General features: G+C 47.6%; 2 protein-coding genes across 3 annotated transcripts; one reads left to right on the top strand and one right to left on the bottom strand.

Moving 5' to 3' along the window:
- Positions 1-392: 392 nt before the first annotated feature.
- Positions 393-9439, top strand: LOC6726832 (PHD and RING finger domain-containing protein 1). Its single transcript, XM_016175946.3, has 7 exons — positions 393-1261; positions 1331-3610; positions 4093-8017; positions 8101-8168; positions 8235-8363; positions 8432-8622; positions 8692-9439. Exons 1-6 carry the CDS (start codon positions 965-967, stop codon positions 8591-8593), a joined length of 6861 nt encoding a protein of 2286 aa, XP_016033340.1. The 5' UTR covers positions 393-964; the 3' UTR covers positions 8594-8622; positions 8692-9439.
- A 117-nt stretch (positions 9440-9556) lies between these two features.
- LOC6726831 (dihydropyrimidinase) lies at positions 9557-17589 on the bottom strand. Of its 2 annotated transcripts, none has more exons than XM_016176145.3 (12): positions 17437-17589; positions 14443-14530; positions 14317-14380; positions 13888-14078; positions 13752-13828; positions 13356-13490; positions 13234-13296; positions 12839-12985; positions 12339-12577; positions 10919-11154; positions 10377-10850; positions 9557-10307 (listed from the first exon to the last, which is right to left on the bottom strand). In XM_016176145.3, exons 2-12 carry the CDS (start codon positions 14519-14521, stop codon positions 10228-10230), a joined length of 1785 nt encoding a protein of 594 aa, XP_016033338.1. In that variant the 5' UTR covers positions 14522-14530; positions 17437-17589; the 3' UTR covers positions 9557-10227. The 2 variants fall into 2 exon arrangements, with proteins under 2 accessions (XP_016033338.1, XP_016033336.1); XM_016176143.3 differs by lacking the exon at positions 12339-12577 and adding an exon at positions 11537-11760.
- Positions 17590-17734: the final 145 nt, after the last annotated feature.

Below are 17734 nucleotides of genomic sequence, written 5' to 3'. Positions count from 1 at the left end.
AAAACTTATTATGAGGTGATCATTGATTATCAACACTATTTGTTAAAGAACCTAATTCTGTTTCATTTCAGTTCTTTATGTACGATACAATGGCAATATAAAGAAATTGATTTATGTTTCATTTAAATATTTTAGTTTTTCATTATTTTAGTACTTTCTTTTTATTTGGATCTTCTATGCACTTGTGCTAATTTAGAGTCTATTTAATATATTGTAAGGTAACCTTTGCAATAATAATTAATTTTCCTGTTGTCCATCAGCATTTTGTAGTAAGATTCAGTTTAAACAGAATTAAAAAAGTGACATTTGGAGTACACAAACCATTACATATTCTTATTGAAACCGAATAATCTGTACTCTTTCGATTTAGACAACATAAGGCGCCTATCGCCGTCTGAATGGAATCGGCTGTGGCACAAAAATATCGAAAGCGTTCACTGACGTTAACCCACCTCTAGCTGAAAAAATGGCTGAAATCCAAGTGTGTGTGTAAAGGAAACTGTGTGAGAAAAATTTGAGTTTGCTACCAATTTGGAAATACCGAAGTTGGAGCTACAAAGTACGGGAGCATTGCCCACTGGCCACAGCATCTGCCCTTTAAACGACTCATCACGGAAGCTGTTGAGCGGCAAACGCCAGGCGGAGTTCCCGAAAATTGGCAATTGATGCCACTCACGGAAATCGGCACTCGGCACCCTGCACCCTGCACTCTTCGGTCACAGCGGCCTGCAATTACAGACAAGCCAGGCCGAAAGGCGACTACACGGACTCCGGCTGGGCATCGTATCGAAAATGTGGCTACCAGGCCGAGAGCAGAGACTAGCAAGAACGGATAACTAGATGCAAATCGTGCGAATAGCACTCCCTATTTGTAATATATATGTAATACACACGCGCCTGCCCCGCCGACAGTGTACACACATCAATATATCGGCTTGATACACACATACGCAGTTGCATCAGCATGTCCGACCGTGATTCCAATGCCGAATCCGACGCTGGTCCTCCCCTGAGTCAGCAGCGCGGGCAGCGGAACCGGCGCATCATCATGCGGATCGAATTCAAGGACTCGGAGGATTCGGCGTCGGATCAAGACCGGGATGATCGCCCCTCCTGCTCCGCGGCGACGCGCCTGAGACGCAGCACCCGTCGACAGGAGGTGGCTTCGGATTCGGATTCCGACTCCGTGCCCCGGAAGTCTACGCGAAAGCTGCGCAATCGCCACGGGCCGCGGAGCGATTGCTCGTCCAGCGGCAGCGATGTAAGGCATTGAAGTTGCAACCACTTCCCAGCGCCATCACCTATTAATGCACTACTTCATTCATTCCAGATCGATCAACGGCCCACGAGAAACGGCAAACGAAAGAAGGTAGAGTCCTCCGATGAGGAGGAGCCCGAGGGGACGACCAACGCGGTTGAAAGAATCCAACCCACGCCCGCTGACCCCGACGACGGCTTCAGTTCCGACATCAGCAGTAACGATCTGCTGGAGAAGTGCCCCATTTGCTTACTCACTTTCCGGCAGCAGGAGATTGGCACGCCAGCAACATGCGAGCACATATTCTGCGCGGCCTGCATCGACGCCTGGTCCCGAAATGTCCAAACTTGTCCCATTGATCGCATTGAATTCGACCGGATTATCGTGCGGGACTCTTACGCTAGTCGCCGGGTGGTGAGAGAAGTGAGGTTGGATCTGAGTAAGTCCAATACCGAATTGGTCTTAGATGACGAGGCAGGTACCGCTGCGCTTTCCGAAGAGGAGGTCACCAACTGCGAAATCTGCGAATGTCCGGATCGGGAGGATGTAATGTTGTTGTGCGACAGCTGCAATCAGGGATACCACATGGACTGCCTAGACCCGCCGCTGTACGAGATCCCAGCTGGCTCGTGGTATTGCGACAACTGTATTGACTCCGACGACGAGGATGATAATGAGCAGCTGGAGCTGGCAGACGACTTGAATCAGCTATACGAGGATATTAGAGGTATGGGCTTGCCGGAGACTCGTCTCAGGGTACGTGAGGTGCAGGAACCGCCAAGAATCCTGCGCACCCGTCAAAACGAACGCATTAGGGCCGCTGTACTGCGACGCACTCGCTCGGGCGCTACGTCGACGGAAGATTCCACACTGACCCGGACTCGTACCCGCACCACCACCACTACCACAACCACTACTACAACTACTCGGCGCACAACCACAAGCACGAAAAAAAAACCTGTTCAGCGGCGGCGGCGGAGAAGGACTCGTTATCGCACCTACGTGGTCGAGTACGATCTGAACAACTTTGACGAAAAGTTCGCCCTTAAAACCAGCAAGAAAGTGATAAGACGGCGTAGGCGTCGGCGTCGTCGTGGGGCCGCCACTGCCTCTAGTGAGGGGCCTGGTCGACGTCTTTCAGCCAGCAAGCGACTTGCAGAACAGATGGGAGTAAAATCGGAAGGATTTCAACGTTCTCACCTAAGTGGTGGAACAGCCTCCAGTTTCTCCCTATTTGGCAATGCGAACGACCTGGAGTATTTCTCCGATAGTGAGCCGGACGCAGTAAGCCAGATCAGTTCTGCTGGACTCGGATCGACTGCAGTGCAAACCTCGGTGCGCATTGGTAGCATTGGAGCACCGCGCATCCGTAAAGCCTTGCTCCAAGGCAAGGCGCGCATAGCAGCGCCGCCCTCAGCTCCGTCTTCAGCTCCCACTGCAGACATACTGTCTAGCATTTTGGATCTGCAGGATCGCTGGCATGATGCTTCGCGTAACCTAGGCGAAGTACATATTAGGGCGGATGGTAGCCTCAATATTCCACACAGACCTGCACCTACAGCGACAGCAGCGCCTGCACCGAAGACAGGTACTTCTAAGACCGAGAAGCATCTAACCCAGGCACCGCTTTACCAACAGGGAGGAGGAGGGCCTAACTACAACAGAGGCGGAGGAGCAGGCTCAAGTGATAGCTACAACAATCGTTACAGCGGCAATACCAGTTACCGCGGAGGTGGTGGAGGCGGCGCCGGAGGATCTAGCGGTGGAGGTGGTGTGCCCAGCGGTAGCGGGGGAGCTTCCTCGCGACAATTGACCGGTGATGGAGACGGCCAAGCTGGCGGTGGCTTTGGCAACCAAAACATTAGCAGCTCCGGCTCCAGCAACAACACCAATATGTCAAGCTTTATTCCGTTCCATCTGCGATTCAACACGCCCACCCGCCAGCAGCAACCACGACAGCAAAACGTGCTGCCAGCCAACCAACCCACTCCTACTTTCCCTGGAAGTGCGCCGCCTCCAGCCCCAGTAGCGTCGTCATCAAACAGTTTTTCGGGACAGACTCCAATGTTCGCACCTCCCCTCAATCATCATCCCGCACCAGTGATGGGTATGCCAGTTGTGCTGTCCATACCACCTCCGCCCATGCCACCTGCTAGCCTCCCTTGGAACAGTCCTCTCTTCAAGATAACCCCACTCCAGCAAGCACCGGCAAAGCCCAACGATCCAAATCAAAATGACGATGCCGACAACTGCCCGAACTTCTCAATTTACTCGCAGGAGTCGCAGGCGGTTGCTAATGCCTCGGCGATGCCGTCAGGGGTTCCACACGGACCAGCGGATGCATCTGATAAGGTATGATATCTATGGGATTATGAGAATCTAGAGATATTTAACATGAATAATAGTAGGAGTTAGGTAATTATCAAACAGATTAAGCGAGGTAAAGAAAAAAGTGATTTTAATATCAGCTTTTGTGATGAAAAATGTTTGAAATGGGTACTATAATCATTAACTTCAATACCAGTAGTAAAAGGCAAACTTATGCAAACAAAAACATATATATCTGAAGGCATATTTAAAATTATATAGGTAAGTAATGGGTACATAATTATTCTCGCCATAATCTTCTAAAACAAAAAGGCATACACAAATGTATACCATTTTAATTTTCAGTTTTTAAAACCAAATATAATGTTATCGAAAACAAAGCAAGCAATATAATTAGTTAAGTAAGTTACGTTTAATAGTTTTTCAGACCAATTCTTCTTTGACGCTTACTAAACATGGTATTTTATTCTCTTCTCATCTTCATTTAATGCTTTCCTCTGGGACAGGATGACGACGATATGAATGAAGATTTAGTACAATTAGATGATGATGATGAGGATACGGATATACCATTGCCTTTGGGACCTGAGCCCGAACCCGTTCCCGAAAAAGTCAATAATGATGACCTATACGAGCCGGAGAATCCAACCGAAGAACCTGATGAACCCGAATTGGTCGAAGAGTCCTCTGACGCTGTTCCAACGGAGAAGTCCGAGTCCTCCGATCACGAGCCAAGCAACACCAACGTGGAAGCTGCACCCCCAGAGGAAAACGATGCAGAGGAAGCTAGGACGCGCAGCACTCCCAGCCCACTGGTCAAAGAGGATCGCGCTGCGGATCGAGATCGGGCCAAGGGAGTACTCGAGCTTTATGATGATAGCGACTGGGAGGAGCTAGACATTGACAAACCGAAAGAGTTCGAGAAGGCACTGCTTACCGAAACGGAGGCACAAGTCAGCCCTAAGAGAGCTCCGTCTAAGCGACCAGCATCAAAGAAGGATACAAGCTTAGAGAAGGATGTCAACGAAAGCGGTAGCGAGCACGAGCAGGATCGCTCGTACACGCCCTGCCTGGACGAAAAAAATTTGGCGGAGGAGGAAGAGGCTGGCACAACACATCAAAATAATGCAAACACGAGTCCCAAAACTCGGTCCTCTAAAGTTTCCGGCGACGAGGATGAGCCAGAGAAAGCTGCCGGTACGGATATTCAGTCAGAGGACGAATTGAACAATGAGAACGAGTCAACGCGACGCAGTCGAAGCCGTGGCACGGCTAACAATAAAAAAGCCAAGTCAAAGTCGCGTTCAAAACGCAACAAGGGCGAGACTTTCAAAAAGGTCGGCAAGCGACAAAAGGATCGCAATTATCGTGGGGACAAGCCGGAGCCAGATGGGAGCCCGCGTCCAGACTCCAGGAGTCTCACTCCAAAGATCCGTTCTAAGAGCCCGAGAGTCAGCAAGAGCATTAGTCGCAGTAGGAGTGGAAGCAGGAGCAGATGTAAGAGCAAGAGTATTAGCAGAAGCAGGAGCAGAAGTCGTTCCCCAAGTCGCAGTAGGAACAGGCGTCGACGTAACAGCCTCTCCAAGTCCTACTCCCGCTCTCATTCTAGGTCTCGATCGCGTTCGAATTCGCACAGCCGCCAGAGATTTTCCTATCGCGGAAGGGACCAACAGCGCGGCTTTTTCCGTGGCCGTGGAGGCCTGCGTTTTAACAACCGCAACCAGCAGTTCCACAACAGGCCGTTCCAGCATTACGGACAAAATTATCAACAGAACCAAAACTACCAGCATCAGCATAATCAGCAACAAAATTACTTTCACTACAACCAGCATGGCCAGCATCAGCAGTACTTTCAACGTCCCAAACGAAGGGAACTACCTCGCTATGATGTTCGAAATGTGGTGGGCACATCAAGACATCAGCCACAGACCAAGGATCGCTATGGACGCGACGCAATGCGGTCGCACAGAAGTCGTTCGGGAAGGCGAAACTCACGCAGTTTCTCACGTAGCCTTTCTCGTGACTCCCGGGGCTCCCCGCGCTCCCGATCTGGTTCGCCCAAGCGACGCAGCTTTAGCATGTCGCCGACGCCACCGCCAGGAACTTCACCTCCTCCACATAAACATGGTAGGGGCCGTCGAACCTCTACGAACAGACGCTATGCCCGCTCACCCTCACCGGTACCGACTCCCCGCAATGAAAGAGAGAGTAGTCCAGTTCAATCAGTACACTCCAGAGGATCGCGTTCGCACACTCCCAACCGCATCAACGGAGATGGTAATAGATCACCCCTATATATGGGCTCGCCAAACTACACACCACGGATAAGTCGCAGCCGGAGCAGAAGTCGTTCCAAGAGTCCCAAGGATCTGCACAAGAAGAAAAAAAAGAAGTCCGATAAGAAGAAAAGGAGGAAGAGGACGGGCAGCAGCAGTCCGACGACAGCAGCGCGGATGCGTCGCATTTCGCGGCAACGTGATCCCTTCGAGGATGCTGACGACTTCCTTGCTCCCCAGAGAAAACGAAAGAAGGTAGGAATGACGACTGGTCAGTGGTCACCATCGCCATCACCCGATCGCTGCGATTTCCTCCACGACAGCGCCCTCCAGGACAAAAACTCGTCTTGGACGCCTCCGCTTGGAACGCCCAAGGGATCAGGCGGCCATTATAATAACGATGGCGGGCTAACACCCAAAAAAACCAAGCGCAAGCGGGACAAGAGCAAAAAGAAAAGGAAACAGCATCAGCTGGAGAAACCACGCAAAGAAAAGAAACGTAAACGTCGTACCCAGACACCAGAACCTCTGCCATCGAAGGAAGTATTTGCTTCGGGCAACAATATTCTGGTTAGCGTAAGCTTCAACAAGGAGTCGAACACAAACAATGCTAGCGCCACGCTGGGCTCCCAGCAGCAGTCTGTAGTTACAATCCCACCCGGCAGGGAGCATCTCTTGAGCAATCGCATGACGTCCATGGCGTCAATGGCCTCCAATAGCAACATTTGCAGTGCTGTGGGAGCAGTAAAGAAGACGAAGCGCAAGCGTAAAAAGTTGGAGGCTAAGCCGGTGGCTATCATCGATCTGGAACGCTCGCCCTTTCAAGTTCATCAGGAGCCGGCAGATGTCATTGTGCTCACAGACAGCGAGGATGCGACAGAGCCACTCTCATCGAGAAGGGAGAGGGAGCGCGACAGGGATCACGATCTTATGAGGGAAAATGGGCAAAGAGAGAAGACTCCCCAGGTCGGATCCTTGGACGCAATCATGGAGACCTCGTATGAGAACATGACGCAGTCAACGGGTCCTAAGACACCACCTGAACCGCCTCTCGTCAAGTTCAACCTGCCTACCAAAAAGATGCAGCACAAGGTGCGCAACAACCCTCTTCACGAAGACGTTGACGATATTAATTCTGCGGACGAGCTGGAGGCATCATGTTCTATGGCACCTGCGGAGCAGACTCCCCAGCACGGCCATGCCAGTCACGATGGCGGTCAGAAGATTGGCCCTAATACACCGCCAGAGTCGGGACCGTGCTCGCCAGATGCCTATGATCCTTTCGAGCCCACCAAGTCGCCCTCACTTTCGCCGCGTTCGCCGACACCAACTCCGAGCCAAAACCTAGAGCAGCAAACAGCTAGCATGCCGGCGAGTGGCGCAATCGGCTCCGGATCTGGTGACAAGGGAGAGAGTGATGGCGCCCATGTAACCGGGTCGAATGCGAGCACCAACACTCAGGCACAGGGGAACGCCCTTAATCCGGTTGATCTGGTGATGGCGCTGATGAACAAACCGAACCAGAGCGGGTCCATTCAGCAAGAGAGTGAGGTGAGCTCCGCCCAGTACATCAGCAGCAGTTCCGTCAGCACGGGCGGCGGCGGAGGAGGTGCCGGCGGAGGCGACAACCATGACAAGACAGCCGATGGGAAGACCATAACCGTTCTCTCTAATGTGCTGCTCACGAGCAGCAGTGTGGTGTCAAGTTCGCAGCACATACCTTCAATTTCCAGTCCCACGCCTCCTTCAAAGAAACTCACTCCTTTGCCCAAGGCCGGAGGCAGTGTAGCCAGCAGCAGCAGTGGCGTCGGTAACATGCCCACCACGAGTAGCGGAATAGGTGGCCCCCGAAACGGAAGCGGCCTCGGAAATGCCGGAGGATCGAGCAACGCTTTAGACGACTCCTTCAGCATGGAAATCGAGAGTCCTTACTCGCCGGGCTCGGCGGACTACGAAGATCTGTTCGAGCCGCCCATTCCAATGGAAGCCAGCAGGCGAGCGAAGGGTGGAGCAACCGGAGGCAAGGTAGAAATTTTCGACAACCTGTTCGGAAGCAGTTCGCCCATTAGCAACATCCGGATGACTTCCCGGTACAACACAGCGGTGGGCAAAAAGTCGAATCGCACCAAGGCTGACCGAAAATCAAAAGTAAAAGGTGCGTGTGTGAACGAGCTTAATTTATCTTACTTAAAATCGGGTTGGTCAAATATTTCTAATGCATTTCTCTTCTATGATTAGGTGCAAGGAATCCTGATTTTTATGACGACGTGCCGAACTCGGCGACAGATCTACAAAATAAGGATAGAGTGAGTCCATTTCAGAAACACCCAATAAGAACAGAAAATAAAACTAATTATTTATTCCCCCATCAGCTTTTACGGAAACTAAATCGGCAGGAACGCGTCGTTGAGGAGGTGAAACTGGTGTTGAAACCGTACTTTAACAAGAAAGCGATTACCAAGGATGACTACAAGGACATTATGCGGAGAGCCGTGCCAAAGGTAAGTGCCATAGTTTAATCATTACAATTATAAAGAGTGTAAGCGTATTCATTTAATATAAATTGCAGATCTGCCACAGTCGGTCTGGTGAGATCAATCCGCACAAGATTAAGAATCTTATTGACGCCTATGTGAAGAAATTCCGGGCCAAGCACAAGAAGTTGAGTCTCCTTAACACAGGACAAGTTAGCAGTGCGGTTAAGTGTGCCGCCTATTTGAAGAAACTGTAAGCGAGCAAGCGATCGCATAGTATCAGACAGTAAGTCCAAGCTCACAATCGCTAGATGCAATTAGATTCAATGAAGTAATCAATGCTATCTCCTTTCAGCGTTGAATAGGAAGATCAATAGAATTTGCGGTCGCATGCATTCCTACAATCTACCATCAGATGAAACCAACAATATTCACCAGCCACCAACGCAAAACTATGGGAAAATAAAAGAAAAACTCATAAACTGTCATTAACTATTGGAATTTAGTTGTTAAGTCAATTTTAGGTCACACGATTACGAATGATTTTAGGACGTAAGCAAAAAATGCAGAAGTGAATATTTTTAAATAACACGCAAAAGCAGGTTCACCACCCAATTTTCGGTTACCCAAAGCACTGCAAAACTCTTTATTTATATCAAGACTAGTTCATTAGATTGTTAATTTGTACGACACCTGTAATGATAATATTATAATTGTTTCGCATGAGCGCACTAACCAATTGTAAGTAGTTAAGCGAAGGCAACCCAATTCGTATTTTACCTCTGATAATTTAAACATTTAAATTAAAACACATCTGCGAAAAATGATTGATTGATAGCCACGACAAATTGGCTTGCACCAAATAAGGCGGTCAAATATTTTTCTTGAACGAATTGTAATTGAACAATTGTAATTATGTATTCATACGAATAACTGCAAGGGCAGTTTAGCTCATGCAGTTCATCTATTAGGCACTTGATTTCGCATAGTCGTCTGTCAGTCATACCTTTTTGCAACACAATTGATAACAGTATATATACATCTGGAAATTGTGCTAAATCGATTTGTAAATATCCATATAAATAAAAGCGATCAATAACTAATCCATGTCGTCTTTACTGCTGTCATTCGTTTATTTCAGTTCATAAAACCGGAATATGCATATGTATATTTCTGAGTTTTCCCTTTTGTCTTTCAATTGGAAATTAAAAGATGCAATACTATCTTTTGGTAAAGTTTATTAGTTTGATCTTTGTGTTCGGCTTTTGTTTTGTTAAATATATGTATATAAAGTATGTATTTTTAATAAATAGTTTTCCACATTTATACTTTTATCTTATCAAAAAATCGATTGAAGTATTACTTTTAGACATCCTCAGATTAAATGCCGAATTTGCTCCCAAGCGCTACTTTGTCTCACGTGGCATGATCGATGTGCTCTACTTCGAAGCGGGTAATCAATAAACAATTGCAATAGTGTCATGAATTTAACAGAGTTAAATTGTGCTAAATCTCCTTGTAAATAAACAAAGTATTAAAATAAACGATTTCAACGAAAAATACCTTAAGCAGCCATAATGTTTGATTTTCGACTTCAAATGCTTTGAGGCATTTCATTCAGTTGATGCACTTAACAAAAATTGTATCAACAAGAGGCAATCGGTTCTAAATACAAAATGACGAAGCAGACTCTATGATACCTTCTTAATTGGTTTGTGGTTATGCTCTTATGTACTTATTTGAAATTTGGTTAGATTACGATTTTGTTTCAGGGATCTATATTAAATGCCAGTTTAGTTGTCGAATGAGCGCAGACTTTGGCTTACACTGTCGTCGGAGATTGTGCGATTCCGCATCCATACGCCATGCGATGCGATATCGGGTCTGTGATCTACCAGAATCCGGAAGACTTTCCGCCAGGTGGGTTCTTTACTTTGATGCACGCTCGAACACCAGACCTGTCGAGCTCCTCTGAAAAGAGATTTTGAAACAATCAAGAATAGATTTCAACTACGAAACAATTGATAATAGTCAACGTACCACTTATGGAGAAGGAAGACTCCTGCAAGTCGCGCTTTCCATCGACGCGGCCACGCACCGAGGGTGTGCTGCACAGAGATCCCTCCGCCGGCATGGCTAGGTTGCCAGCCAGCATGGCGCTGATGGGCTCCTGCACCGGAATCTGTATGTCCAGCTCAGCGAACCGCTTGGCCACGCTGCCGTTCTGCTTCTCCTCGTGCTGCTCCTCCGGCTGCGACTGCACCTTGCCCTCGATGATGTCGTAGACGAACGGCGGACGAACTGGTGTGGGAATGAAACGTCCAAAGCCCTCCGCCACCCGCACGTTTCCGCGCTCGGCGCAAATCCGACCACGCACCAGGACGAACTCGCAGACGCCGTGCACGGTCATGCCCTCAAATATGTTGAAGTCACAGGCGTGGTGGTGGGTATCCTTGGAAATGGTACGGGTGGCATTCGGATTCCAGATCACAATGTCCGCATCCGAGCCGACGGCTACAAGGTAAAAGAGAGCAGGTCGCTTTAAACACTGAGTAAATATCGGATGCTTCCAACTGACTTACCAATGCGTCCCTTCTGGGGATAGATGTTGAATATCTTGGCTGCATTTGTGCTGGTCACGGCCACAAAGCGGCATGGATCCAGAAGCCCGGCGTGCACGCCCTTCTCCCAGACCAGCGACATGCGATCCTCGACTCCGTTGACGCCATTGGGAATCTTGGTGAAGTCACCCTTTCCGAGAGCCTTGTGCTCCTTGTTGAAGGTGCAATTGTCGCTGCCAGTCAGCTGCAAATCGTCACTGTGGAGAAAATGTGGATCAATGATGGAATCTAGGTAACCTTTTTAGATGGTCAGTTAAGAGTAACGAAACAAACAATCACCGGCAGGGTGGGAAATGCAGCGATCGTGTTCTGAATCTTGGATACTTACTTTTTGGAGCATGGTCATGTGGAATCTATGAACTTATTGTGCGTCTGATATATTTAAAAAAATAATATTCCTTATTCTAATTCTTTAGATTTACTTTAATCGACGCAAAACCAAGTCCAGACATCCATAAAAACTTCATATTAGGGTTTCTCGTTTAAAACCTATGCACTTTAGCTCTCTTTGCTGCCTAATACTTTGGCATGGGCCACAGTACGGGGTCTTCGATTCCACTAAAACAAGGCGATACTTACTAAGCCAGGGACTTCATCAGCTGCCTGGGTGTCTCGGCAGATTCGCGGATCGGGGGACTGGTGATGGCGTAGATGCGGTCGCCTTTGGGCACGGCGCTCATGGAGCGACCCAGTGAGCTGGCCAGCGTCTCCCCGAACACGCAGTAGCCACTGCGACGGGCGCGACCCACGAGCTCGGCGGAGGATTTGCTGGTGAGTCCGGACACGAAGAGCGGCGTCTTCATCTGGACGTGTGGGTGGGCGTGTGAGTGAAGCAATGGCAAACATGGAAACGTCGTTGGATTAGTGGGTTAGTTTCGAGAACGGGCGCAGTTAGATAGTTAGTGGATACGATTCAGGCAGGCAGAAGCAAAAACCAGGTTAGTATGCAGAGTAACCAGTATGAACAAGGACAAGTTATCCCAGGACCAGAGACCGTAATCATTTTATACATTTAAAATCATATTATTAATTTTCCTACTCAGTTTACATGGTGGAATTGATTGCTTAAAACCTTAGTATCAACATATAATTTTAAAACATAACTTTATATGGGCGAAATGAGAATGCCAATCCAAAATTTCCATTTATAATGCCTGCATTTCTATGCTTCCGGTTCAAAATCATTATTTATGTAATTTAAATTATTTCTTCTTTCTAAATATGTTTTAAATACTCCTGCAGCTTTCAGCGAAGATCAACTAACTCAAAAATCGTGGGGCTTATCCAACATCCTCGAATAATTTGAGTGCGAAACAATGGTTTCCTCTGATATTTACGGTCCCGGCCCGGAATGTGAACCCAGGCAACAGGCAGAACTTACTTCGCCAGCAGCTTCATCAAGAACTCGGGGGTCGTCTTGTCGGGCCGCAAGGGCGGACTGAGCACATGTGCAGCCTCGGCGTCGAAGCCCAGGTGCTGGCAACAGGTGGCATCCGTGCCCAGGGCTGCGGCCAGGGTCTCGCCCATTATGTATCGGCCGCGGTAGCGGTGGCGTGCCCTGGCCAGCTCAATGCCCGCCGACTTGCTCATCACGTGGACCACGTACAGGGGACAATCGGCCTAGGTTACGTTTATTGTGGGGTTATATCGAGTGCCGCATACCGCATACCGCATAATATGTACAGGGTGCATCATACACAATGGAAATAATAGGAAATCAAAATCATAAATAACATACATAATTAAATAAACCATGATTACAGTGCGCGGCACAGTGCACAGTGGCACTCAACCGGCATGGACACACACCGCCTCCTCCCTTCTCCCTCCTCCCACTTCCCATACATCCCCCACTGTCTGGCGACATGGGAGTGGTCTTACCTGGTGGGCCAGGACGCAGGCGCGGTGCACCGCCTCGGCCTCGACCTCCTCGGGTCGCGACAGCTCGTGACCCTCCGGCCCATTGATGCCCTCGGCCAGCAGGCGCTGCGTGTTCTTCGCAATGATGTCGCCATTCTCCGCGTGGACCTGTGGAAACGAATATAGTTGTACTACAAGTGGATGCATGTGGATGGTTGTAATGGTTGTAAATAGTGCATTGAAGCTTGCTTCAAACCTATATCACAAACTTTTTTCAAACTTGTTTACAATATATTTCAATCGAATTTTAGAAAGAGCTTGTCCAGATGGGTGTATCCCATTAAACAGGAAGTTCCTATGAATCTTTTTGCTAGTCTTGCTTTAAGTTGAATTAGTAATGGCGCAAGTAGCCTTACCATAGCAACGCCATTTAGGTGCCTGATACGCTCGAAGACATCCAGAAGGTCTGAGTCATTCAGCTGAAATGGTGGAAACCCATTAATTATGAAGCAGATGCGTTCCACTATAGCCGACGTACCTGATAAAGTCCTTTGTAGGCCATGAATGTTTTGAAGGAGTTCACTCCCAGCTCTTTGCACAGAATGCCAATCTCCTCAGACACCGACTTCGACCACCAGGTGATGCCCACATGCAATCCGTAGTCGCAGCATACCTAAATAAATAATTATATTGATTACATGCCTAAATGTATGTACTCATAGATTCCTCATGTTTCAACAAACCATATCCGTAACAAGAGCTTTAATCTTGCTATTTAATATGGTATATGTCTGTTTAACTAGCATAAACAGGTAACAAAGCTAGCTAGCATTTAATACTTGCTTACTAACTTACTACTCCCTGATGCTTAGATTTCCTTGTTTTTGAAACAAAAGTCTATGTCCTTTCCCAATATACACCCTTCATTTCTCACCTTAGGATCGGCCCAGCTGCGCCACTTGTCATACGCCTCGATCATCGACTCATGTTTGTTGGGCAGAACGAAGTCGACTAGGGGAGTGGACAGGAATAAATGAGTACAGGTCAAGCGTTTTGATAATCCTGCTTACTGATCATGGTGGTGCCACCTGCCACAGCGGCCTTGGTTCCATGGTAGAAATCGTCGACGGCCACGGCTCCGCCGAAAGGCAACTGCATGTGGGTGTGGGGATCGATGCCTCCGGGAATGATCATCAGTCCGCTGGCGTCGATGGTGCGCACTCCGCCAGGTATCGTTATTTCCGAGGAGGGACCCACAAACCTGGCAATAGGATAAGGGTGGTTAAGTAAAAATTTCCGTGCTTTTCTCGTGAGTCATGCCAACGCCTTTGGCAAATTAGATTGTATTGGAGGGCCATTTCTAATCCTTCTTGGTCTAGATTAATCTTTCTCACTAAGTCAAAGCCAAAGGTGTAGCTCAAATAAACTGAACATTTCGCATGCAGCTTGGACAGACTTGGACTAGTGCAATTAAAATGTGGCATTTCCAAAAGACTTACTTGATAATTCCATCTTCGATGTACACGTCCGCTTTGAAGGACTTGTCATGGTTGACGATCTCGCCTGCAATGGAATCAGTGTTCTAACTTGATGTATTCCCACACGGGGTCGGCTAATGAGCTTACCATTCTTGATGTAGACGCGATTCTGGGCGCTCTGCAAGTGAATCGGCACCTTCTTAACCGGTTTCGGGCTGGTCGACATGGCGAGAGTCTGCAATCGAATGGGTTCCGTGAGTGAATCTGAATGTTGGACTAGACTGGGGAGGGTTTCCCCATTTCCCACACACAGACACGCGAGCTGGCGTTTCCATTCATACACTCGCTTGGGGTTGCTGGGCCTTTGGTGGTGGCCGTGGCATATGACTCATCATCGGAGGCATCGCTCCAGGACAGGCTCGAGACACGTGCCGCACATTAAACGGCGCAAACTGAACTCAAGCACATGCACTCGAAGAATAATCAGTTCGATGCAGTATAAAATATCTTGTTATTGATTATATACATATACGAAGGAATTTCAATTCAAGTGAATGAGAAACCGCACAATTTAGATGATTGCAATAGGTTAGTTAGCAACTAAGGTATGTTTAAGCTCAGCTATTATCTTGGTAATGGATTGTAATCTTCCTACAAAAGCTGAGAAATGACAATACGGCTACAGTGTTCATTGGGCTCGAGTGCACGCACTCATAATCGTAATCGGTAGGCATTTGTGCCGCGGGGTGTTTTAGATTCTTTCGAAAGGGTTGCCGATGCTGTGACCCACAGTGCAGCGGCACAAATGTCATCGCAGCTCGTTTGTCTTTTCAACAGATTGGTTCCCCCACTCGGAGAGCGTTTTGTTCCGCCGGCAGACACGGAACCCAATGCGACGTGGTGCGGTAACTTCACAACAGGCGGAATATTAATGTTGCGCCTAAGCCGTTACAAGGGCCATCTTCCGACGTCTGCGCTGCAGTTGTAGCCCAGCCAACCCAGTCAGTCAACCAAGCAACCAGGCCAGCGGGCATTGACCCCGTACTTGGCCGGTCTTCCTCTCAAGCATTATGTATTGCGTACTTGCTGTTGATGTTGGTGCCGAGTGGCGAAGTGACGAGGTGACGTACTGCGCCCTCGTCACACACTCTCCCACATCGGATCGGATGTGGCACCAGTGCGGTGGCTACAGAACGGCATTGACGCCAAGTTCGAATTGTGCCACACGGGCACTTTGGCGAACTGGGAAAAGAGAGTAAACCAGGAAAGGTGCGGTGCGGAAAAGGTTTGTTGTGGTGCCACCATGACTTGTTTCCTACACTTGCGGTCAATGGGCCAGAACCCCACGGGTGCGATGAAGTATGCATGTGGGTTAAAGTGATTTGTCTTACGACTATTGCTTCTAAAAAAAAAATATTTGGGCAGAGGGTCTTCATTGATGGTTTGTGGAGAGCAACTACATCAGGTTTATTGTATTTTGGATAATATATTTTAGTTTGATTAGACTTTAGCCACTTTAAGTATCAATGTTCAAACTATATTTTTTCTGAGTGTACTTTAGCTGCAGCATATTAAATATGATTTAGCGACTACTGCTTCTACCGCAAGTGTGTGTCTGCAAACTGAGTTGTGGTAATGATTATCGGGCTGCATGACGTGTTGGAGGATGGCTACATTTCATTAGTTCAATTGCGACTGGGTAGCTCGGCAATGGGATTGGATAAGTGAGCACTTTCCCCTTTTGGCGGCGCACATCCGAGCACAAAAACCCCATGTGCTTGGCTGCACTGATCTAGATCTAGACTATCTGTTAGCATGGCTACATACACACGTATGCATATGTAAATTCGCGGAACGAGTGTGTTTAAACATACACATACATACAATGGCTCGTAGGTACATAATGCAATTAATGCAGCCGCATTAATGTGGGGAAAATGTGCTAAGCTCATTCGCTGTACGAATTTTGTGGGTCGCTAGTTCTCTTTAATTTGAAAAATGCAGTTGCCTCGTTGAATATTAGTACTTTTGCATCAGTCACTGGCACTTGCTGTGCCAATTAAGCACTCTAACGTGACTCCCAGGCCAGCTGGATGATAAATAAAAATACTATTAATTGCGGTCAGTTAAGTTCATCAAACTAGCGAGATGTTTAGGCCAAGCAGTTATGTGTTTTAATTTAAAAAAAGAGAGTCTACTATAGTATGAAATCTGCTTGAATAGACTGATTTTCCATTCTGTCAGTTTAATCCCCCGATAATAGCACAATCGGCAGGTTTCACTTGTTTTGTGGGCTTGCTGCTGCTTTTATGGGCGCTTTAAAATCGCGACTTATCTTATCAGCCATGGGCCCATCCCCCAGATGGGCATAGCCTGGTTCCGTAGTTCCACCATCATCACCAGGGGGTATAAATATTGACACGCGTCCCAGCACTTATCGCCAGTGAGCTAGATGAACCTGGAAATCAAGACTCGACCTCAAACACATCTGCACATACATATGGTAAGCATGGCTAAGTACGTCAATAACATCTAGTCCGTTGCCATCCGCAAGCTCCTATCTCCAATCCTGGTCAGACATCGCCGCCAAGTGCGAGTGCCGGTTTTTGCAGAGTCCAACGACTCGCGGCCGTTCGTTTGTTATTAAATCGATAAAAGGCTGTGGCCCGGAAAGGAAGCAACAAGAAAAGCCAGTGGCCCACCCATTCGGATTCCGATTGGGATTCCGAATCGGAATCGATGGATGTATGTGCATTGCACCTGATTAGCGGGTTGTAAGTGCAGTTGTACAAACATGCCTATCCACATATGTACATACAAATGTACAGAGATGGCTTACAAATCGGGACTGGGAAATGCCGTCACAAAAAACTCGCGGTGTTGGAGAAATTCGAAATAACGGTCAAACATAATGCTGTACATATGTATACTATTATGCGAGAGCAATAAAATTTGAAAATAGAACGAAAAACTGAGAAAATACCCACGCATTGCGCACAAGTATACACATACACACACACCCAGCCAAAGTCGGCCAGAAAAACAATTGCAATACAGAAAATAGAGAAGAAAAACCAGCTCGCTTTCTTCTACATTGGGAACATTCACATTTAATACGAATCGCTCGCTTTGGTAAATTACCGTTAAAAGGCAAAAATCTCACGCGATTTAAATGCTGAACGAGTTTAATTTTAACGCACGCACAAGTTCACTGTTTGAAAATCGGAAAACATTTAACTCTCGGTCCAATTGGAATTCGCCTTGTGGTGGATTTGCTATTTTCGTGGTGGGTTATGGCAGCTGACAGCTAACAGCACTGTTAGTTCGCTCTGTTAGCCCCGAATTTAGATTAAAGATAAGACAAGAAATATTTTTATTCATAATCGGTTTATTGGAATGCTGAATAATTTCAATGTATTTTTTCTATTTTCAGCTTTTA

Source organism: Drosophila simulans, chromosome 3R (genome assembly GCF_016746395.2).
Source record: "Drosophila simulans strain w501 chromosome 3R, Prin_Dsim_3.1, whole genome shotgun sequence".
In the NCBI taxonomy this organism is placed as follows: domain Eukaryota; kingdom Metazoa; phylum Arthropoda; class Insecta; order Diptera; family Drosophilidae; genus Drosophila; species Drosophila simulans.
The sequence above is the reverse complement of the archived record's forward strand: the minus strand, read 5'-3'. Positions and strand labels throughout refer to the sequence as shown.